At 38.2% G+C, this 23,721-nt stretch overlaps 1 protein-coding gene and 1 pseudogene across 1 annotated transcript; one reads left to right on the forward strand and one right to left on the reverse strand.

Annotated features, from left to right (window-relative positions):
* Positions 1 to 6,159, reverse strand: LOC113886025 (annotated as a pseudogene).
* A 4,388-nt stretch (positions 6,160 to 10,547) lies between these two features.
* Positions 10,548 to 11,489, forward strand: LOC113886026 (olfactory receptor 145-like). Its single transcript, XM_027531969.1, has one exon. The coding sequence runs from the start codon at positions 10,554 to 10,556 to the stop codon at positions 11,487 to 11,489; it is 936 nt and encodes a 311-aa protein (XP_027387770.1). The 5' UTR covers positions 10,548 to 10,553.
* The last annotated feature ends 12,232 nt before the right edge of the window (positions 11,490 to 23,721 follow it).

Raw genomic sequence — 23,721 nt, forward strand, 5'->3', positions numbered from 1 at the left:
TCAAAATTCTCTCCTACTCAGAGATTTTCTCAGAGCAGCTTTCACATCTTTATTTCTCAAGCTGTAGATTAAAGGGTTCATCATGGCAACACATTGGTGTAAAAGACAGAAGAGATTTATTTCATCCATAGACCCACCAGATGAAGGTTTGAGACACATAAATGTACATGATTCAAAGAAGAGAGAAACAGCAAAGATGTGGGGATAGCAGGTACTGAAGATTTTGGACCTGCTGTCTATGGAGCTGATGTGGAAGATGTTGGTGAGGATGAGACCATAAGAGACAAAGATGGTGAAACTGGGCACAATGATGTTGATGCCCACCACAATGAAAACTACCAGCTCACTGATGTGGCTACCTGTGCAGGAGAGCTTGAGCAGATGAAAGACATCACAGAAATAATGGTTGATGTTGTTTGCATCACAGAAGGTCAGTCTCAGTATGCATTCAGTGTGAACCATGACACCAGAAAATGCCATCAAGTAGGAAATAAGCATAAGGGTGGAACACACTTTAGGGGACATGACAACATTATACAAGAGTGGTTTACAGATGACCACATAACAGTAGTAGGCCATTGATGTCAGCAGATAGCATTCAGTAATGATGAAAAAAATGGAAAAAGTAGAGCTGAGTCTTGCATCCCATATAAGAAATAATATTCATCTTTGATAAGAAGTTAATTAGCATTTTGGGTGTAAATACATAAGAATAACAGAGGTATATCAAGGACAAGTTAAAGAGGAAAAAGTCCATGGGGGTGTGTAGGTGTAAATTCGGTGCAATTAGCATTATCAGTCCCAAATTTCCCAGCACAGTGAACATGTACATTCCTAGGAACAGGAAGAACAGAGGGAGTTGGAGATCATGTCAGTCTGTTAATCCCAACAGATTGAATTCGTCACAAAAGAGACATTTCCAGGAGCCATTCTTCTCTAAGGGAATCTATGGATACAGGAGGAAATTGTTCAATTAGAGAACAACTCAGCTCTTCCCACTGTGTCTCATCCTACAAAAGAGTATTTTTGCTGTTGTTGAGTTTCTAAGTCATGTCCGACCCTTTCGTGACTCCATGGACTGGTTCCATGTCCGTGGGATGTCCCAGGCAAGAATACTAGAGTGGGTTGCCATTTCCATCTCTGGGGATCTTCCTGACCCAGAGATTGAGCTTGCATCTCCTGCATTAGAAGATGTATTCTTAGCACTGAGCCACGAGGAAAGTTCAGCACTAAAGAGTACAAACACTGTGGATGCCTGACACTATCCCAACCTAGTCCCATAGAATCTGTCTTCACCTTTGTCATGATATGGAGCTTTTATAAGCTAAATATAGCAAAGGATATCACAAACAGCTTACAGAGGAAAGGCCAGTGCTACCATATGCAAACATACCAGCTGAAAAAACCAAGAGAGAAGAGAGATGGATTAGGACACTATCATTCTACTCTCATCTCAACATTTCCTCATTCACTTGAGGTCTTCCCTCATCAGTAGAACTCCAAGCAGTGACTCTAACAACTAGGTGCTGGCTTCTAATACACATTAGACTTCATATGGTCAGAACCAAGAATTCTGTTTATAATCCAAGAAAATAGTCTATGAGAATTAAGTAACTTCCCTTGTCACAAAGTAAAAGTCATAAACGTAAAAGAGTGAGAGCTTTAATCTCTTAGAGGAAACTTCCTGACTGATATGTTTTGAGCCCACTCATGTTTTGGAACATTCTCTGATCCCTCTCCAACAGATCCCCTGGGATCACTTGAGTCTTAGAACTACACACAATGAGAAAGACTAGGCATATATTCGGTTCCCCAATTTTCATCTCAAAAAAAGGACAAGGAATAAGTATTGAAAATTGAATTAGGTATGTAAGTTAAATTCAGAAACTTATCCTTCTTAGTTCAGAAAACCACAGTTTCTGAATTTAACTTACATACCTAATTCAATTTTCAATACTTATTCCTTGTCCTTTTTTTGAGGAATAAGTATTGTAAATTGAATTAGGTATGTAAGTTAAATTCAGAAACTTATCCTTCTTAGTTCAGAAAACCACAGAGCTGATTCCCTTATCTGTTGGTATTGGAAATGTAATTTCAGATTCTTGAGGCTTGATTTCCTCGATTCTAAAAGAGACAACCTAGACATATGCTTAGGAAATTTTTATGATCTAGTGTAATTTCTGATTATATTGTCCTTTCAAGCAGTAGAAAGAGTCAAAGCCTTTAATTATTACACTTGCTAGTAATTAGACACAGAAAGATTTAATGTGAGTATAATGATGTAATGTTGTTGGTTAAAAACTGGGTAAAAGCTTTCTAAGTCTCTTCCCTGAGGTGTATATATAGAATAAGGAAATTAAGATCCCTGTGTGTGATCTGCCTTTAATTCTGATGGACCTACTGTTTTAATCACTTTTGCTTTACTCTGGGGACTGTGCCTCCCTCAGGTAGATCCAAAGTGAATTCCCATCTCTTTATTTTCTTCACCTCTGAAGGGAAACCTAGGACACTGCTTCAGTCCCTCTCTGTGCCCATTTCCTAAATGGACATATTTCTGTAAGAGTCTTATTTACAGGTCTCTTTATTTCTTTATCTGAAAATTTTCAAATGAAGCAATTTTGAAGTTTTGCAACAATATGTTCCATATACACGTAAGCATCCTAACTCGATCCCCCTCCTTTTAGTGAGGTCCAAACAGACATAAAGAGCTTCAATTGTTAACAAGAAATGATAATTAAGTTGATTCCTTAGTCTATTGCCAAATGTAAACTTTAGAAGTGCGGATTCATGTTTATGTATGGCAAAACCAATATAATATTGTAAAGTAATTAGCCTCAAATTAAAATAAATAAATTTAAATTAAAAAAATAAACTTCTATATTATTTTATCCACAGTATTCTGATAGAATGAAATCTAATTTGACAGAAAGTTTATTTTTTCTAAAAATGAAACAAATTGCATTTTGAGGCTTCTCAAATGGAAATCTTGTGACCCACTTTAACTATTTTTGGCACATCAAATAATGGTAAAATACAAAACAGAGTGGCTGTACTTCTGTATGCCTTTAAGGGTTCCCAAGTAGTTTAATTATTATTTACTTCTTTAGATACACATTTTTCTCAAAAAGGAAGAGAAATTTATAAAAAGGGGTAAGATGTAAATGAAAAAAAATTTCCAACTGGGTCAACTATTTTTTAAATATAGGCCTTGGTATGTGAAAATAGTATATGTTGATATTGAGATAAAGGGATATGGTATGAGTGCCACTAAAAACGATAAATCAAGAATATAGCAATGAGTTAAAAACTGTAAGTCAATGTTGAACATCAAAAAATACAAAAAAAGCAAGCATATCAATGTTGCTAAATTCATAATATGCAATCCTTCAGAGGAGATTCAGTTCAGTTCAGTTGCTCAGCCATGTCTGACTCTCTGCGACCCCATGAGCTGCAACACGCCAGACCTCCCTGTCCAACACCAACTCCCAGAGCCTACCCAAACTCATATCCGTTGAGTCAGTGATGCCATCTAACCATCTCATCCTCTGTTGTCCCCTTCTCCTCCTGCCTTCAATCTTTCCCAGCATCAGGATCTTTTCAAATGAGACAGCTCTTCGCATCAGGTGGCCAAAGTATTGGAGTTTCATTTTTAACATCACACCTTCCAATGAACACCCAGGACTGATCTCCTTTAGGATGGACTGGTTGGATCTCATTGCAATCCAAGGGACTCAAGAGTCTTCTACAACACCGCAATTCAAAAGCATCAATTCTTCTGTGCTCAGCCCTCTTTATAGTCCAACTCTCACATCCATACATGACTACTGGAAAAACCATAGCCTTGACTAGATGGGCTTTTGTTGGCAAAGTAATGTCTCTGCTTTTTAATATGCTGTCTTGTTTGGTCATAACTTTTCTTCCAAGGAGTAAGCGTCTTTTAATTTCATGGCTGTATTCACCATCTTCAGTGATTTTGCTGCTGCTGCTGCTAAGTCGCTTCAGTCGTGTCCAACTGTGTGCGACCCCATAGACAGCAGCCCACCAGGCCCCGCCATCCCTGGGATTCTCCAGGCAAGAACACTGGAGTGGGTTGCCATTTCCTCCTCCAATGCATGAAAGTGAAAAGTGAAAGTGAAGTCGCTCAGTCGTGTTTGACTCTTAGTGACCCCATGGACTGCAGCCTACTAGGCTCCTCTGTCCATAGCAGGAGGAGTATTTTCATTTCCTCCGTCCATTTTCTAGGCAAGAGTACTGGTGTGGGTTGCCATTGCCTTCTCAGTGATTTTGGAGCCCCCCAAAATAAAGTCTCTGACTGTTTCCACTGTTTCATCATCTATTTGCCATGAAGTGATGGGACCAGGGGCCATGATCTTAGTTTTCTGAATGTTGAGCGTTAAGCCAACTTTTTCACTCTCCTCTTTCACTTTCAACAAGAGGCTCTTTAGTTCTTCTTCACTTTCTGCCATAAGGTTAATATCATCTGCATATCTGAAGTTATTGATATTTCTCCCAGCAATCTTGATTCCAGCTTGTGCTTCATCCAGCCCAGCATTTTGCATGATATACTCTGCATGTAAGTTAAATAAGCATGGTGACAATATACAGCCTTGACATATTCCTTTTTCTACTTGGAACCAGTCTGTGGTTCCATGTCCAGTTCTAACCGTTGCTTCCTGACCTGCATATAGGTGTCTCAAGAGGCAAGTCAGGTGGTGTGGTATTCCCATCTCTTTCATAATTTTCCACAGTTGATTGTGATCCACACAGTCAAAGGCTTTGGCATAATCAATAAAGCAGAAATAGATATTTTCCTGGAACGCTCTTGCTTTTTCGATGATCCAGCAGATGTTGGCAATTTGATCTCTGGTTGCTCTGCCTTTTCTAAAACCAGCTTGAACATCTGGAAGTTCACTGTTTATGTTTTGCTGAAGTCTGGCTTGGAGAATTTTGAGCATTACTTTACTAGTGTGTGAGATGAGTGTGATTGAGAGGGAGTTTGAGCATTCTTTGGCATTGCCAAAGAATTTACCAAAATTATAATCAATATATGTACCACATCTTTATCCAATCATCTGTAAATGAACATTTATATTGTTTTCAAATCATGTCTATTGTGAATATTGCTGCTTTGAATATAGGAGTACATGTGTCTTTTGGAATTGTAGTTTTTACTGGATATATGTCCACGAATGGGGTTGCTGGATCTAAGGTGATACTTTTGACACATTTGAATAAAAGCATAGTGGTTTTATTTATTGACAAGAGTGAGGGAAAGAGATTATGATAAGCACTGAGATGTAATATATTGGTTTCTGCAGGCCATTGTAAAACTTGGTACTTTGAGTGAAATTGAATACAGGAATTTATAACACAGTGACATGCTTTAAAAAGATGATCTTGGTTGCTGTGTTGGCAATGACTGTATGAGGCAATGGATGAATCAAAGATTTAGTTAGGAGGATTTACTTTGTAGTAATAAAAGTAAGAAATAACATTTTCTCAAATTTAGGGGGTTGCATCAGATCTGTGTTATATAGTGTAATTATGAATGTATTAAAAGTAGTCATATTTTATTGTATGATGTTTAAAAACTTTTGTTTGGGAAGAGATAACTTAAGCAAACCAGGAGACTAATAATAGATCAGAGAAATATATAGTTTAATGATGATGACAAACATTAGACTAATATCTATTATTGGCAAATTAATAATAATATAAAATGAGTTGAATATACTAGGTCTCCTACCCCATTTGTGGCACACAGCTCCTAAAACCCTTGGAATTCAAGGGATGATAAAGATAAAGGTATGCTTGGTAATGTTAATGAGGTGACTTTGGGGCCTCATCTAAGGTTGCTGACTGGTTGTCAGAAGAACCAACCTTCTTATTAGTGGGTTGGAGCTTCCAGTTTCTTCCTAGAATTTCTAGAATTCCATGTAGGGGAGAAGCACTTAAGATTGGGATCAATCACCAATGGCCAATGATTTAATCAATCATGTCTGTGCAATGAAGCCTCCATTAAACCTCAAATTGATGGGATTCCAAGAGTTTCTGGGTTGGTGAAAGTGTAGAGATGCTGGGAGAGCTGTGTACCTGAGAAGGGCATGGAAGCTCCATACTTTTTCTGCAGACCTTGCCCTGTTCATCTCTTCTATCCATATGTTCATCTGTATCCTATATCAGATCATTTTATAATAAGCTGGTAAATATAAGTAAACTTTTCTTCTGTTCTGTGAGCCACTCTAGCTGATGAATCGAACTTGAGGAGGGGGTCCATGGGATACATTCTAGGAATTTATCTCATTAAAATAAAAGTACTGGAATATCAAGTGTATGTACAATATTGAATATTTCAGCATTGCTGTTGGATAGAAATTATGGATCTCTATCAATGGGGAGTGGTTTTATGTATTAGAATATATCCATAACATAGACTTTTAGAGACATTTTGGTATACTTTTGTTAGATGAAAAAAGCAAAGGGTCAAAAATATGAAGTTTGGAATCAATTTTAAAGTCTTTATAGTTGAAATTATTTTTATATCAGTGAGTAGGAAGATATAGAAAGGTGTTTTTGGTTGTAAACATGGATAATTGAGGGTGGACTGATGGATGGGAGATCATACAGGAAAGAGAGTGTTAAGGAAAAGGAAATGATATGCTTTAAAAATATAAAGTATGCATCATATGGTCACTTATGCCATAATGTAAAAACATGTATGTGTGGGAAGATGTGCATGTAATATTTTTTTGGTTTTGTTTTTGTTTTAATATAAATTTATTTTAATTGGAGGCTAATTACTTTACAATATTGTATTGGTTTTGCCATACATCAACATGAATCCACCACGGGTGTACACGTGTTCCCCATCCTAAACCCCCCTCCCACCTCCCTCCCTGTAACATCCCTCTGGGTCATCCTAGTGCCCAAGCATCCTGTATCACGCATCAAACCTGGACTGGCAATTCGTTTCATATATGATATTATACATGTTTCAATGCCATTCTCCCAAATCATCCCACCCTCTCCCTCTCCCAGAGTCCAAAGACTGTTCTATACATCTATGTCTCTTTTGCTGTCTCGCATACAGGGTTATCATTACCATCTTTCTAAATTCCATATATATGCATTAATATACTGTTTTGGTGTTTTTCTTTCTGGCTTACTTCACTCTGTATAATAGGCTCCAGTTTCATCCACTGCATTAGAACTGATTCAAATGTATTCTTTTTAATGGCTGAGTAATACTCCATTGTGTATATGTACCACAGCTTTCTTAGCCATTCATCTGCTGATGGATATCTAGGTTGCTTCCATGTCCTGGCTATTATAAACAGTGCTGCGATGAACATTGGGGTACACGTGTCTCTTTCTGTTCTGGTTTCCTCAGTGTGTATGCCCAGCAGTGGGGTTTCTGGGTTATAAGGCAGTTCTATTTCCAGTTTTTAAAGGAATTTCCACACTGTTCTCCATAGTGGCTGTACTAGTTTGCATTCTCACCAACAGTATAAGAGGGTTCCCTTTCTCCACACCCTCTCCAGCATTTATTGCTTGTAGACTTTTCGATAGCAGCCATTCTGACTGGCATGAAATGGTACCTCAGTGTGGTTTCGATTTGCATTTCTCTGATAATGAGTGATGTTGAGCACCTTTTCATGTGTTTGTTAGCCATCTGTATGTCTTCTTTGGAGAAATGTCTGTTTAGTTATTTGGCCCATTTTTTTGGGGGGTCGTTTATTTTTCTGAAATTGAGCTGCAGGGGTTGCTTGTATATTTTTGAGACTAGTTGTTTGTCAGTTGCTTCATTTGCTATTATTTTCTCCCATTCTGAAGGCTGTCTTTTCACCTTGCTTATAGTTTCCTTTGTTGTGCAGAAGCTTTTAATTTTAATTAGGTCCTATTTGTTTATTTTTCCTTTTATTTCTAATATTCTGGGAGGTGGGTCATAGAGGATCCTGCTGTGATTTATGTCAGAGAGTGTTTTGCCTATGTTCTCCACTAGGAGTTTTATAGTTTCTGGTCTTATGTTTAGATCTTTAATCCATTTTGAGTTTATTTTTGTGTATGGTGTTAGAAAGTGGTCTAGTTTCATTCTTTTACAAGTGGTTGACCAGATTTCCTATCACCACTTGTTAAAGAGATTGTCTTTTCTCCATTGTATATTCTTGCCTCCTTTGTCAAAGATAAGGTGTCCATAGGTGCATTGATTTATCTCTGGGCTTTCTATTTTGTTCCATTGATCTATATTTCTGTCTTTGTGCCAGTACCATACTGTCTTGATGACTGTGGCTTTGTAGTAGAGCCTGAAGTCAGGCAGGTTGATTCTTCCAGTTCCATTCTTCTTTCTCAAGATTGCTTTGGCTATTCAAGGTTTTTTGTATTTCCATACAAATTGTGAAATTATTTGCTCTAGCTCTGTGAAAAATACCATTGGTAGCTTGATAGGGATTGCATTGAATCTATAGATTGCTTTGGGTAGTATACTCATTTTCACTATATTGATTCTTCTGATCCGTGAACATGGTATATTTCTCCGTCTATTAGTGTCCTCTTTGATTTCTTTCACCAGTGTTTTATAGTTTTCTATATATAGGTCTTTAGTTTCTTTAGGTAGATATATTCCTAAGTATTTTATTCTTTCTGTTGCAATGGTGAATGGAATTGTTTCCTTAATTTCTCTTTCTATTTTCTCATTATTAGTGTATAGGAATGCAAGGGATTTCTGTGTGTTGATTTTATATCCTGCAACTTTACTGTATTCATTGATTAGTTCTAGTAATTTTCTGGTGGAGTCTTTAGGGTTTTCTATGTAGAGGAGCATGTCATCTGCAAACAGTAAGTTTTATTCTTCTTTTCCAATTTGGATTCCTTTTATTTCTTTTTCTGCTCTGATTGCTGTGGCCAAAACTTCCAAAACTATGTTTTATAGTAGTGGTGAAAGTGGGCACCCTTGTCTTGTTCCTGACTTTAGGGGAAATGCTTTCAATTTTTTGCCATCGAGGATAATGTTTGCTGTGGGCTTGTCATATATAGCTTTTATTATGTTGCGGTATGTTCCTTCTATTCCTGCTTTCTGGAGAGTGTTTATTTCTATAGGATTAAAAATATCATTAGCTATGTGTTAGCAATACTACCCCAAAGTCAAAGAAACACTAGAAGAAAGACAAGGGAAGAGAAAATCCCTAATGTGAAATTTTGAATCAAATATTGAGTTTCCAGCATTTATTGCTTGTAGACGTTCAGGATGGGGAACACGTGTATACCTGTGGCGGATTCATGTTGATACATGGCAAAACCAATACAATATTGTAACAATATTTTTAAACTTTTATTGTAAGGTTAAAAAATAAAATAAAAAAAATTAAAACAAAATATTGAGCCTCCAAAGACACCAGGGTTAAATTATCTTCATAGTGTGTAAACAATTTCCTAAGTGTATTTCCTCGAGGATTTGCATGCAGAGGCTCCTGAGAAAATCTCTTTATCAAATCCCTGAGAACTTGAAACTCAGAATAAAATACATATTATTATTTTGAAAATCAAGAGTGCTGTTTGGATTCCTTTTTGTGATTTAATGATCACCTCTGGGCAAAACCTTAATTAAAAATCATGATCGTCATCTGACTGACTCTCAGAGCAAAAGAAATGCTGAGACTTATAAATGCTCTGAGCCCCTCCATAGGAATGGAGGAGATGAGGTGAGTTCCGTTTTGCTGCCTCTTGCAGCAGAAGATCTCTTCCTCTTTGGAGAGCTATGGTGGAGGGGGAACCACAAAGACAGTTCTGATGCCAGTAGGCAAAGAAGAGTGAGTATTGAATCCTTTTTGTTTTTACATCTTTCACAACCCATAGCCATTGGAAAGTAACAGGTTTTTCTGCTTCCCCCAGTTCTGGCCCTGAGATAGAGACGACTAAGGGGTCTGTGGGAGAGGAAATTAGAAATTAAAGGTAGTGCTGAAATCAGTGGGTTTGCAGTGTTACTAAGCTTTGTACCCTTTAGGGAATTTCTTATGCAGGAGACCCAAGTTCTAGGCCAGACTTAATGATTTCCTTGTTGTGTGTGCTTGGGAAGCCAAAGGTTCTCTCTGAGTCTCTGTTTCCCCAACTCTGCTGTGAACATGTGATTATGATCGCCCCCTACACAGTGTCCAGTCTGGATTGGTAGCTGGCACAGGGTAGATGAAGTGTGGTGAGTAAATATTAGCAAACACAAATGAACAGGTGAAGGAATAAAATCAGTTAGCGACAAATTGAGGGGAGAAAAGGTGAGAAATGCTTGCTCTTCTTACATTCTCTTGCACTCTTACATTCTCCCAGTATTACTATGCTGATGCCCGCCACCCCTCCCCTCCTGCCCCGCCAGGCACTTGCCTTTCTCAGTATGAGCAGAGCCAGATCCATTATTTATTTATTTCTGTAAAATAGTTAAGCCTCAGCAGAGTTTTTGGGCTTCTTGGTTCCTGAATGGACTGGGCATGAGATTGCATGGGGAATCTGAGTTCTGCCTGAAATATGACTCTATTCTCCTATCTTTCAGATCTCACTGGAAGAGAATGGATATTGGAAACAGCTCACTGGTCACTGAGTTTATCCTTGTGGGTTTAACTAAATATCCAGAGATCCAGGTGCCCCTGTTCTTCCTCTTCTTGGGAATTTACATAATCACCATGGCAGGAAACCTGGGCTTGGTCACTCTAATTAGACTGACTTCTCACCTCCACACTCCAATGTACTACTTCCTCTTTAATTTATCCTGTATTGATCTCTGTTACTCTTCTGTCATCACCCCCAAACTGTTGGTAAACTTTCTGTCAAAGAGGAACACCATCTCCTATGCAGGATGCATGACTCAACTGTTTTTCTACTGCTTTTTTGTCAATGCAGAGTGCTATGTACTGACAGTGATGGCCTATGATCGCTATGTGGCCATCTGCAAGCCCCTGTTGTACAAGGTCACCATGTCCCCTCAGATCTGCTCTCTAATGGCTGTGATTGTATACTTGGGGGCCTTTATTGCTGCCTGGGCCCACACAGGATGCATGTTGAGGCTGACCTTCTGTGATGCCAATACCATCAACCACTACATGTGTGATATCCTCCCACTCCTGGAGCTTTCCTGCACCAGCACTCACATCAATGAACTGGTGGTTCTCATCATCGTTGGCTTTGTTGTTGGTGTGCCTGGCCTCACCGTCACTGTTTCATATGTTTTTATCCTTTCCAGTATCCTCCGCATCAGTTCCACAGAAGGAAGGTCCAAAGCGTTCAGTACTTGTAGTTCACATATAATTGTTGTTTCTGTTTTCTTTGGGTCAGGGGCATTCATGTATCTTCATCCTTCTTCTGTTTTGTCCATGAACCAGAAGAAAGTGTCCACTGTATTCTATACCATTTTGGTGCCTATGCTTAATCCTCTGATCTATAGCTTCAGAAATAAGGAGGTTAAGGTTGCCCTGAAAAGAACCTTCAGTAGAAAAATATTTTTCTGAACTGAAACAGTATTAATCATGATAATAGAATACACCTTTCTTTCAAAATCATTTTTTTTTCTATATAGAGTTCTTTCACAGAGGATGGAGTGAGGTATAATAGAAGGACTTTGATTTAGAAGGTTGGGTTGAACACTCTGCAAAGTATGGGTATACTTTTACTTTAGTGTTATTGGGAAGAAATTGATGCAACTTAATATTTGTAGCAAAGAATTGGGGGTCTAACAGTTGTGAAATGTATTCCTTCCTTCTTTGTCTTCTTCCTCTATTTCTATCTTCCCTCCCAGTGCTTTCCTCTTAAAAATCAGAATTTCACACCTTTTTAAAGTAAGTTGACTAGTTCATAGCAGATAAGAATGTTTTGATTATGGAACATTTCTACACAGAAAACAAAGATAGGACTCACATTTGAACTTCAAACCTATGTTTAACTGACTAATATCTCTCTTTGAATGCTCTACAGGCATCTGAACTTATAGGAATCAACTTAATCACAGAAACATCACTAAGCCTACCAAACTCTCTTCTTTTCTTTTGGTCTCTGTCATTGTGAATGGCACCATCCTCTACTTAATTGCTCAAATCCCAAATTGGTATCTTTCTTGATCCCCCTCTCTTTACTTGTCCTCCACACCCAATTTATCAATTACTAACAGTTCTTGTTCTTATGAACATTTCTCATCCAGACACCAGCCTTCCAACTGGCTTCTCCCTTTCTTATCTTTCCCCTTAAAATCCATTCTCCACACTGCAACCAGAATGCTCTTTCCATACTTCAAATAAGATTACATTTACCTTGGTTTACTCTGTTCACTGGAATTTCTTTCAAGGTAAAACCAAATCCCCACACTAGGCCAAGCAAGAATCTTTCTGTTTGCACCCTGTTCACCTCTCCAGTCTGATCTTCTGTCACTGCAACTCCTTCCTCCCTGTTTCTTTCCAGTACCCTGCTAAAGTTATGTTGAACTTCCCCAAATTAAATAAACTCTTGTTCCTTTGCATTACTTTTCTTCAAGCTCTTCTCTTAGTCTGGAACACCCTCATGTACAAAGAGTCCTTTGTCTTACTCAGCCTGTTTATCCTTCAGGTAAACCTCCAGGAGGTCTTTCCTTGACAAAAAGATGGGTAGATGACCTTCAGGGTATATGCTTACCCTCTCCTGGCACATTCCACTGTACTGGAAGTTCTTTCCTTCTTAAATATTCAACCTAACTCTATGTATTTAATGATAAGAAAACTTTAAGTTATTTATTTGCAGGAAAACGTTTAGTTCAATACAAGGGAATATGTTATGTAAGACATATGTTTATTTATTCAACTTGGATTTTCAAAAGTGGGATGAGAATCACATGATAACTCATAGAGTGTGTAGAGGGTTTCTCTTGTTTTCATTTTTCTACCTTTCTATGAAAACACATTTTTCTCACTGAACAATGAGGCTTCCTCCCTGGTTATATTCAACATGCTTTCCTTTTTCTAGCATGCTTTTATTACCTATTTATAATCCACCTTGTTTTCCGTTGATGTTTTAGGTATCAGTTGAATGGAAACCTGTCTAATCCACCTTGCAAAGTTTAGGTGCTCTTTTTTGTATTTCCCAGAGTGTAGCAGTCAGGACTGACATGAAGTAATGAGAGCAATTTTCACAAGCTTTTCTAGTCATCTGATTATCTGTCTTCCCTGTGAGGGAAGGCACCTTGGGTATCTTCTTGATTATATCTCTAGGGCTTAACATAGTGTTGGATGTTTAGTAAAGGCTCAGTAATTATGTCTGGAATAAGTGAATGCTTATATTTGATTTTAAACTTTGAGTCATAGAGAAGAGATATTTGCGGAGAAGATGAGTCATTCTAATTATTACCACTTCTCCCTCCTAGAACGGTTTTTGTAGCAGTTTACTTCCACAGTGCTTTTCTCAATGCACAGGGATGGAAAACAAAGATTCATTTATTTTTATGTAGGTTGTTGTGTGTATTTAATAGTCAGGAAATGAAGGTATGAGTTGGACTGACTCCTAGAAGCCCATTAGGGTGAGCAAGCTCACAGTTTCTGGTTTAGATTTTTACTGCCTGGGTTTAAATTTCAGTTTTGCCATTTGCTAAATACATGACTCTGAAAAAGTTACTTAACATTTCAGAATATCTGTTTCCTCATTTCCAAAATTAAAAAAATAATAGTACCAATTTAAAAGGACTTTTGTGAAGGTTGTTATTTATTTGCTTGGAATTCAAGCTGCAGTAAATGAGATATAGTCTTGGATTTGACCCTACATAGTAGTATCATTTCATTTTTAGAGCCTCGATTTAATAATATGAAAAATAAGATGCTTGGCTGGATGATAACATGTGTTCTATTCATTAAAAAATCTTGCAATCACTGCGTCTCAGTTTCTTGACTTATATGCTAAAAGAACTGAACTGAATCATTCTTAACTTGGGTATGTCTTAGAATCATTCAGAATAATAATATTATTATCTTCTCTTCCATTTTGAGACCTACTGTGTCGGAATACATCTGACATCAGGGCTCAAGAATATGCCTTTTAAAATTCTTTTCAAATGATTATATTACTGTTTGGTTAGTTGGTGATTTGGAGCTTTCCACTTCTAATGTTCTGTGATTTTAAAATTGTCTCTGGACAAGGATTTATGTGGGCACATATAAACTTTAATAATAAGCAATTTCATGGTATCAAGAAAGTTAATTAGCTATTTCAAGAAGGAAAGAGGAGTCAATAGTATTCAGTGCTATAGAGAGTTTAGATGGCCTTTGCACTGGGGATCGATAAACTCTGGAAGATAATATTATGGAAATGATAGAAGCAGAAGTCTGATTGCAGTTGATTGAGTAGTAAAGGACACGGAGAGAGTAGAACATATTCATAGATTACTCATGTGAGTATTTTCTAATCTCAGGGTGGGTGCAGAAAAAGAAACTATAAGGAAAACTTTTTCAAAAACTTAGTGAAAACTTCTGTAAATATAAAAATAGACAATAATTTTCACCTTTTGCAATATGCTGAATTAGATACTCTGGTGGACCCCATTTCTGCAAAATAGCTAGATCTTGCATCAGATATCATATACATCAAATTGTCCAATAAAATATACAGGAAATTGCCAAGGGGAACAGGAACCCACACTTGTTGTATGGCGAGACCAAACTTCTGTGATGCCAATATTGTCAACCACCATCTTTGCGATATACTTCTTCTGCTTCAACTTTCCTGCACCAGTACCTGCAACAGTGAGCTTGTGGTTTGTCTTCTAATAAGATGATCATTTTGGTTCACACTAGCATTACTTTCACCTATACTTTTATCATCTCCAGTATTGTCTCCATCAGCTCCATGGAGAGTAGAGCTAAAGCTCTGATTCAGTACCTCAGTACCCAAGGTTCCCATATAATGACTCTTTCACTTTTCTTCTGGGCAATAGCATTCATGTACCTCACAGATTCTAATGTAGAGTCTATGGGCTGGGGAAATGCGATCTCAGTCTTTCATATAAATGTTGGGCCCATCTTGAACTCCATTGCCTATAGTCAAAGCAATAATGATGTCAATTTTCTATGAAGAAAACTAAGAAGAACATATTTTCTTGGCAGCAACAGAATTTGTGTGAGGAATTTTGAGGACTGGATTGTTCTGCTGATTTTGTTTGGGTCTCTTCATGGTTGGATCTTCACCATAATCAAATGGAAATGGATACATTCTCTACTTTAATTCAGACTCTCTTCCTTCCTTTCATCCTTATTTCCTTCATTTTTTTATTTCTATTCTTTCTTCCTTCTCTCTTTCTGAGGTTTCTCAGTATTTCCTCTCATTTCTCCTCTTAGCTTTTACAATTGTAATTATGTAATTGTAACATCAAGGAAAATAGAGAAATTACTATTACTCTGTCTTTGCTATGTGGAAGGATATCTACTTCTGGGGCAAATATTACAGATTCTGTAATAAATTAATAGAATAATATTACAAAGTATCTATCTACACACTAAAGTGGTATGTCTAATATGTTGAGGACTTAGTGATAAGTATGTCTTTGGTGTCAGTAATAGAATTCATATGACACAGACACAGTTTCAAATTTGCTCACAAAAACAAAAGCAATGAAAAAGAGCTTCTGTAATTTACTACTTTCATTCTTTCCTGGCTTTATTAACATTTGCAAAATTTTTCCAACTTCTATAAGTCTTTAAATGCTGGAGAGGGTGTGGAGAAAAGGGAACCCTCTTACACTGTTGGTGGGAATGCAAACTAGTACAGCCACTATGGAGAACAGTGTGGTGACTCCTTAAAAAACTGGAAATACAACTGCCTTATGACCCAGCAATCCCACTGCTGGGCATACACACCAAGGAAACCAGAATTGAAAGAGACACGTGTACCCCAGTGTTCATCGCAGCACTGTTTATAATAGCCAGGACATGGAAGCAACCTAGACGTCCATCAGCAGATGAATGGACAAGCTGTGGTACATATACACAATGGAGTATTATGCAGCCATTAAAAAGAATACATTTGAATTAGTTCTAATGAGGTGGATGAAACTGGAGCCTATTATACAGAGTGAAGTGAGCCAGAAAGAAAAGCACCAATACAGTATCACTTCAGTTCAGTTCAGTCACTCAGTCGTGTCCGACTCTTTGCGACCCAAAGAATCACAGCACGCCAGGCCTCCCTGTCCATCACCAACTCCCAGAGTTAATCCAGACTCACGTCCATCAAGTCAGTGATGCCATCCAGCCATCTCATCCTCTGTTGTCTCCTTCCCCTCTTGCTCCCAATCCCTCCCAGCTTCAGAGTCTTTTCCAATGAGTCAACTCTTCCCATGAGGTGGCCAAAGTATTGGAGTTTCAGCCTCAGCATCATTCCTTCCAAAGAAATCCCAGGGCTGATCTCCTTCAGAATGGACTGGTTGAATCTCCTTGCAGTCCAAGGGACCCTCAAGAGTCTTCTCCAACAGCACAGTTCAAAAGCATCAATTCTTCAGCGCTCAGCTTTCTTCACAGTCCCACTCTAACATCCATACATGACCACTGGAAAAACCATAGCCTTGACTAGATGGACCTTTATTGGCAAAGTAATGTCTCTGCTTTTGAATATGCTGTCTAAATTGGTCATAACTTTCCTTCCAAGGAGTAAGCGTCTTTTAATTTCATGGCTGCAATCACCATCTGCAGTGATTTTGGAGCCCCCAAAAGTAAAGTCTAACACTATTTCCACTGTTTCCCCATCTATTTCCCATGAAGTGATGGGACCAGATGCCATGATCTTCGTTTTCTGAATGTTGAGTTTTAAGCCAACTTTTTCACTCTCCTCTTTCACTTTCATCAAGAGGCTTTTGAGTTCCTCTTCACTTTCTGCCATAAGGGTGGTGTCCTCTGCATATCTGAGGTGATTGATATTTCTCCCAACAATCTTGATTTCAGCTTGTGCTTCTTCCAGGCCAGCGTTTCTCATGATGTACTCTGCATATAAGTTAAATAAACAGGGTGACAATACATAGGCTTGATGTCCTCCTTTTCCTATTTGGAACCAGTCTGTTGTTCCATGTCCAGTTCTAACTGTTGCTTCCTGACTTGCAACAAATTTCTCAAGAGGCAGGTCAGGTGGTCTGGTATTCCCATCTCTTTCAGAATTTTCCACAGTTTAGTGTGATCCACACAGTCAAAGGCTTTGGCATAGTCAATAAAGCAGAAATAGATGTTTTTCTGGAACTCTCTTGCTTTTTCCATGATCCAGCGGATTTTGGCAATTTGATCTCTGGTTCCTCTGCCTTTTCCAAAACCAGCTTGAGCATCTGCAAGTTCATGGTTCATGTATTGCTGAAGCCTGGCTTGGAGAATTTTGAGCATTACTTTACTAACATGTGAGATGAGTGCAGTTGTGCGGTAGTTTGAGCATTCTTTGGCATTGCCTTTCTTTGGGATTGGAATGAAAACTGACCTTTTCCAGTCCTGTGGCCACTGCTGAGTTTTCCAAATTTGCTGGCATATTGAGTGCAGCACTTTCATACCATCAAATTTCAGGATTTGAAATAGCTCAACTGGAATTCCATCACCTCCACTAGCTTTGTTCGTAGTGATGCTTTCTAAGGCCCCCCTTGACTTCACATTCCAGGATATCTGGCTCTAGGTGAGTGATCACACCATCGTGATTATCTGTGTCATGAAGATCTTTTTTGTACAGTTCTTCTGTGTATTCTTGCCACATCTTCTTAATATCTTCTGCTTCTGTTATGTCCATACCATTTCTGTCCTTTATTGAGCCCATCTTTGCATGAAATGTTCCCTTGGTATCTAATTTTCTTGAAGAGATCTCTAGTCGTTCCCATTCTGTTGTTTTCCTCTATTTCTTTGCATTGATCACTGAGGAAAGCTTTCTTATCTCTTCTTGCTATTTTTTGGAACTCTGCATTTAGATGCTTATATCTTTCCTTTTCTCCTTTGCTTTTCACTTCTCTTCTTTTCACAGCTATTTGTAAGGCCTCCCCAGACAGCCATTTGCTTGTTTGCGTTTCTTTTCCAAACATATATATATATATGGAATTTAGAAAGATGGTAAAGATAACCCTGTATGTGAGACAGCAAAAGAGACACAGATGTATAGAACAGTCTTTTGGACTCTGTGGGAGAGAGAGAGGGTGGGATGATTTGGGAGAATGGTGTTGAAGCATATATAATATCATATATGAAACAAATCGCCAGTCCAGGTTTGATGTATGATACAGGATGCTCGGAGCTGGTGCACTGAGACAACCCAGAGGGATGGTATGGGGAGGGAGGTGGGATGGGAGTTCAGGATGGGGAACATGTGTATGCCTGTGGCGGATTCATATTGATGTATGGCAAAACCAATGCAGTATTGTAAAGTAATTAACCTCCAATTAAAATAAATAAATTTATATTAAAATAGAAATTATTACATGAAAAAATATAAAATGGCAGTCAGTGTAGATGTGTGTTGAAAATAGGTACTACGGTGAATGCTGCCCTTCACAGTTTGGTTTATATCAACTTCTCCAACATTAGTCTGTTTTTCATAGTTTTAAGTATTCTTTCTTAACCTTATTATACTACTTGACACAGTTAATCTTGAAAAAAGAATTACTTCTCTGCTACTCCAATAGATTATGAAATCCTATAAAACTCAGATTTTTTTTTAATCTTTATATTCCTGGTGTTAGACACAGTTTTTGTTTGGAAATCATTCAGTGTTTTATACTCTTAAAAGTGCAATGTAAAATAAATTATAATACTTTTTGCTTCCAAAACATCAAAGCTGGTGTTTCAACCATTCAGTATGAAGAAGATATTGCTTAATATAAAATTTTAAGTGATCATTAAAATGCTTCAAAATTCTGCAGTGTCTGTCTTTGCATTTAATCTTAGTGATTTTTTATTTAAAAATTGCATAAAGTCAATATAAATCATACATAAATATTTTATTTATGTGGTTTTACAGCATCAACTCATTAAAATTATTTTTAAAGTGGCTGCAGTTTCATATTTTAAGGCATAAATAAGATATATGATAGTATTTGCTAATTTCTGACAATGACCAATTCCACTTTGCTTTGACAATGAATTAGGTGAATATTTGTCTTAGAGATTGTTTTGAAATAAAAAGTCTATTTTCAACTGTTAACACATGGCAAGCATATTGCTTTTCTCATTCCCAAGAGAAATTGTGCAGTAGAGTAGAAAGTGAGGAGTTTTATTGAGGATAAATGAAAAAGCTGAAAGAAATTAAAGAGTGTTACAATGGTAAGAAATGTTTTATTAAAATTGGTAGCAATTTCCAAGAATATATCTCTAGGGCTAAGGTAGGTGGTTGATTTAAAAATATGCTGTTGATGTATTCCACTGGGTAAAATAAAATTATTTTAAAAACCTATTTCAGAAGTCCCAATACTTCTAAATTTATCCATCCACAATATTTCTATTTTATTTATTTTTACTAAATCTTTCATCTGTTCAAAAGCAGATTAGTATACCATGTAGAGATTTGTAGGCTATATTAAATTATCAGAATAAGACAATATGGAAAAGATTAAAAATAGCCACTGTGTACGTATATTCAAAGTAAATACCATAACAATACTGCCTTTCATAATTTGGCCTCTATCAAAACTCCAGATTTTCTCTTGGTATACTGCCTCCTTCTAGCCCCTCCACTCAAAATAACCACTTTCCCCCCTAATATTCCAACTATCTCTTAACTTAGTATATTTGCTTTATGTCATCCCCTTTTTTGAATTCAGTTGTTGCTTCATCTTAGGTAATAATACTGGGATGCCTGAAAAATATGCAAAACTTTTCTGGATGGAAATTTCTCATATGTAAGCCTGGAGGGGATTATCTCAGGGAAAATTAAATGCTTAAACAGAAAAGGGAATGATCCAGTATGAGTGAGAATTAGAACATACAAAACATAGACACATTAGCGCCTCAGCAATTTTTATTAGTAAAATATTAGTCTGTAAAAATAATTGTGGCATATAGAGGGGCTACTTGGACTCCAAGAACAGAAGATTAAGAGGATAGTTATACTCTGCTCTTGGAGTTTCCCTCAATATGGAGTAGGAGCTTTAGTGTAATCACCTTGCCTTTCTCTAGCCATTACCTGATTGGGAAGAATATATACCTTCTTCTCCTTTTTCATTTGTTGTTCAGTCACTCAGTGGTATCCAACTCTTTGAGACTCCACTGATTGCAGTATGCCAAGTTCTCTGTCCTTCACCATCTCCAGGAACTTGCTTAAACTAATGTCCATTGAGTAAATGATATCATCCAACCATCTCATCCTCTGTCATCCCCTTTTGCCCCTGCCTTTGACTTTCCCAGCATCAGGGTCTTTTCTAGTGAGTTGGCTCTTTGCAACAGATGGCCAAAGTATTGGAACTTCAGCTTTAGCATCATTCCTTCTAATGAATTTTCAGGATTGATTTCCTTTAGGATAGACAGGTTGATCTTGCAGTCCAAAGGACTCTCAAGAGTCTTCTCCAACACCACAGTTCAAAACCATCAGTTCTTTGGTGTTCATGTGCTCTGTTGTGATACTGTTTCCCAAACATAAAGCCTTCCCAACGGCAGGGAGAACTAAGCCTGGTGAATAGATTAACAACTATATAATCATGTATTTGGAAGTGTTATGAACTTAAAATTAGATACAATTTAAAAAATGCTGAAAATATGAATCAGTTCAGTCACTGAGTCATGTCCGACTCTTTACGACCCCACGAATCGCAGCATGCCAGGCCTCCCTGTCCATCACCAACTCCCAGAGTTCACCCAGACTCATTTCTATTGAGTTGGTGATGCCATCCAGCCATCTCATCATCTGTCGTCCCATTCTTCGCCTGCCCCCAATCCCTACCAGCATCAGAGTCTTTTCCAATGAGTCAACTCTTCACATGAGATGGCCAAACTACTGGAGTTTCAGTCTCAGCATCAGTCCTTCCAATGAACACCCAGGACTGATCTCCTTTAGAATGGACTGGTTGGACCTCCTTGCAGCTCAAGGGACTCTCAAGAGTCTTCTCCAACACCACAGTTCAAAAGCATCAATTCTTCGGCGCTCAGCTTTCTTCACAGTCCAATTCTAACATCCATACATGACCACTGGAAAAACAATAGCCGTGACTGGATGGACCTTTGTTGACAAAATAATATCTCTGTTTTTTAATATGCTATCTAGGTTGGTCATAACTTTTATTCCAAGGAGTAAGCGTCTTTTAATTTCATGGCTGCAATCACCATCTGCAGTGATTTTGGAGCCCCCCAAAATAAAATCTGACGCTGTTTGCACTGTCTTCCCATCTATTTCCCATGAACTGATGGGACCAGATGCATGATCTTCGTTTTCTGAATGTTGAGCTTTAAGCCAACTTTTTCACTCTCCTCTTTAACTTTCATCAAGAGGCTTTTTAGTTCCTCTTCACTTTCTGCCATAAGGGTGGTGTCCTCTGCATATCTGAGGTGATTGATATTTCTCCCAGCAATCTTGATTTCAGCTTGTGCTTCTTCCAGGCCAGTGTTTCTCATTATGTACTCTGCATATAAATTAAATAAGCAGGGTGACAATACATAGGCTTGATGTCCTCCTTTTCCTATTTGGAACCAGTCTGTTGTTCCATGTCCAGTTCCAACTGTTGCTTCCTGACCTGCAACAAATTTCTCAAGAGGCAGGTCAGGTGGTCTTGTATTCCCATCTCTTTCAGAATTTTCCACAGTTTATTGTGATACACACCATCAAAGGCTTTGGCATATTCAATAAAGCAGAAATAGATGTTTTTCTGGAACTCTCTTGCTTTTTCCATGATGCAGCGGATGTTGGCAATTTGATCTCTGGTTCCTCTGCCTTTTTTAAAACCAGCTTGAACATCTGGAAGTTCATGGTTCACGTATTGCTGGAGCCTGGCTTAGAGAATTTGAGCATTACTTTACTAGCGTGTGAGATGAGTGCAATTGTGTGGTAGTTTGAGCATTCTTTGGCATTGCTTTTCTTTGGGATTGGAATGAAAACTGACCTTTTCCAGTCCTGTGGCCACTGCTGAGTTTTCCAAATTTGCTGGCATATTAAGTGCAGCACTTTCACAGCATCATCTTTCAGGATTTGAAATAGCTCAACTGGAATTCCATCACCTCCACTAGCTTTGTTCATAGTGATGCTTTCTAAGGCCCACTTGACTTCGCATTCCAGGATGTCTGGCTCTAGGTGAGTGATCACACCATCGTTATTATCTGGGTCATGAAGCTCTTTTTTTGTACAATTCTTCTGTGTATTCTTGCCACATCTTCTTAATATCTTCTGCTTCTGTTAGGTCCATACCATTTCTGTCCTTTATCAAGCCCAAAGTGAAGTGAAGTGAAGTGAAGTCGCTCAGTCGTGTCCGACTCTTTGCGACCCCAAGGACTGCAGCCTACCAGGCTTCTCTGTCCATGGGATTTTCCAGGCAAGAGTACTGGAGTGGGTTGCCATTTCCTTCTCCAGGACATCTTCCCGACCCAGGGATCGAACCCAGGTCTCCCGAATTGCAAGCAGACCCTTTACCCTCTGAGCCACCAGGGAAGCCTATCGAGCCCATCTTTGCATGCAATGTTCCCTTGGTATCTCTAATTTTCTTGAGGAGGTCTCTAGTCTTTCCCATTCTGGTGTTTTCCTCTATTTCTTTGCATTGACCACTGAGGAAGGCTTTCTTATCTCTTCTTGCTATTCTTTGGAACTGTGCATTCAAATGGATATATCTTTCCTTTTCTGCTTTGCTTTTCACTTCTCTTCACAGCTATTTTTAAGGCCTCCTCAGATAGCCATTTTGCTTTTTTGCATTTCTTTTCCATGAGGATGTTCTTGATCCCTGTCTCCTGTACAATGTCACAAACTTCCATCCATAGTTCATCAGACACTCTGTCTATCAGATCTAGTCCCTTAAGTCTATTTCTCACTTCCACTGTATAATCATAAGGGATTTGGTTTAGGTCATACCTGAATGATCTAGTGGTTTTCCCTACTTCTTCAATTTCAGTCTGAATTTGGCAATAAAGAGTTCACTGTTTGAGCCACAGTCAGCTCCTGGTCTTGTTTTTGCTGACTGTATAGAGTTTGCATCTTTGGCTGCAAAGAATAGAATCAATCTGATTTTTGTGTTGACCACCTGGTGTTGTCCATGTGTAGAGTCTTCTCTTGTGTTGTTGGAAGAGGGTGTTTGCTATGACCAGTGCGTTCTCTTGGCAAAACTCTATTAGCCTTTGCCCTGCTTCATTCCATACTCCAAGGCTCAGTTTGCCTGTTACTCCAGGTATTTCTTGACTTCCTACTTTTGCATTCCAGTCCCCTATAATGAAAAGGACATCTTTTTTGGGTGTTAGTTCTAAAAGGTCTTTTAGGTCTTCATAGAACCATTCAACTTCAGCTTCTTTAGCATTACTGGTTGGGGCATAGACTTGGATCACCGTGATATTGAATGGTTTGCCTTGGAAACAAACAGATCATTCTTTCGTTTCTGAGACTGCATTTCAGACTCTTTTGTTGACCATGATGGCTACTCCATTTCTTCTAAAGGACTCCTGCCCACAGTATTTGATATAATGGTCATCTGAGTTAAATTCACCCAGTCAGTCCATTTTAGTTCGCTGATTCCTAGAAAGTTGAAGTTCACTCTTGCCATCTCTTGTTTGACCACTTCCAATTTGCCTTGATTCATGGACCTAACATTTCAGGTTCCTA

Source organism: Bos indicus x Bos taurus, chromosome 29 (genome assembly GCF_003369695.1).
Source record: "Bos indicus x Bos taurus breed Angus x Brahman F1 hybrid chromosome 29, Bos_hybrid_MaternalHap_v2.0, whole genome shotgun sequence".
In the NCBI taxonomy this organism is placed as follows: Eukaryota; Metazoa; Chordata; class Mammalia; order Artiodactyla; family Bovidae; genus Bos; species Bos indicus x Bos taurus.

Bases quoted from the DNA above. Each gene is read 5' to 3' on its own strand.
- LOC113886026 (XM_027531969.1), top strand. From the start codon at position 10,554: ATGGATATTGGAAACAGCTCACTGGTCACTGAGTTTATCCTTGTGGGT.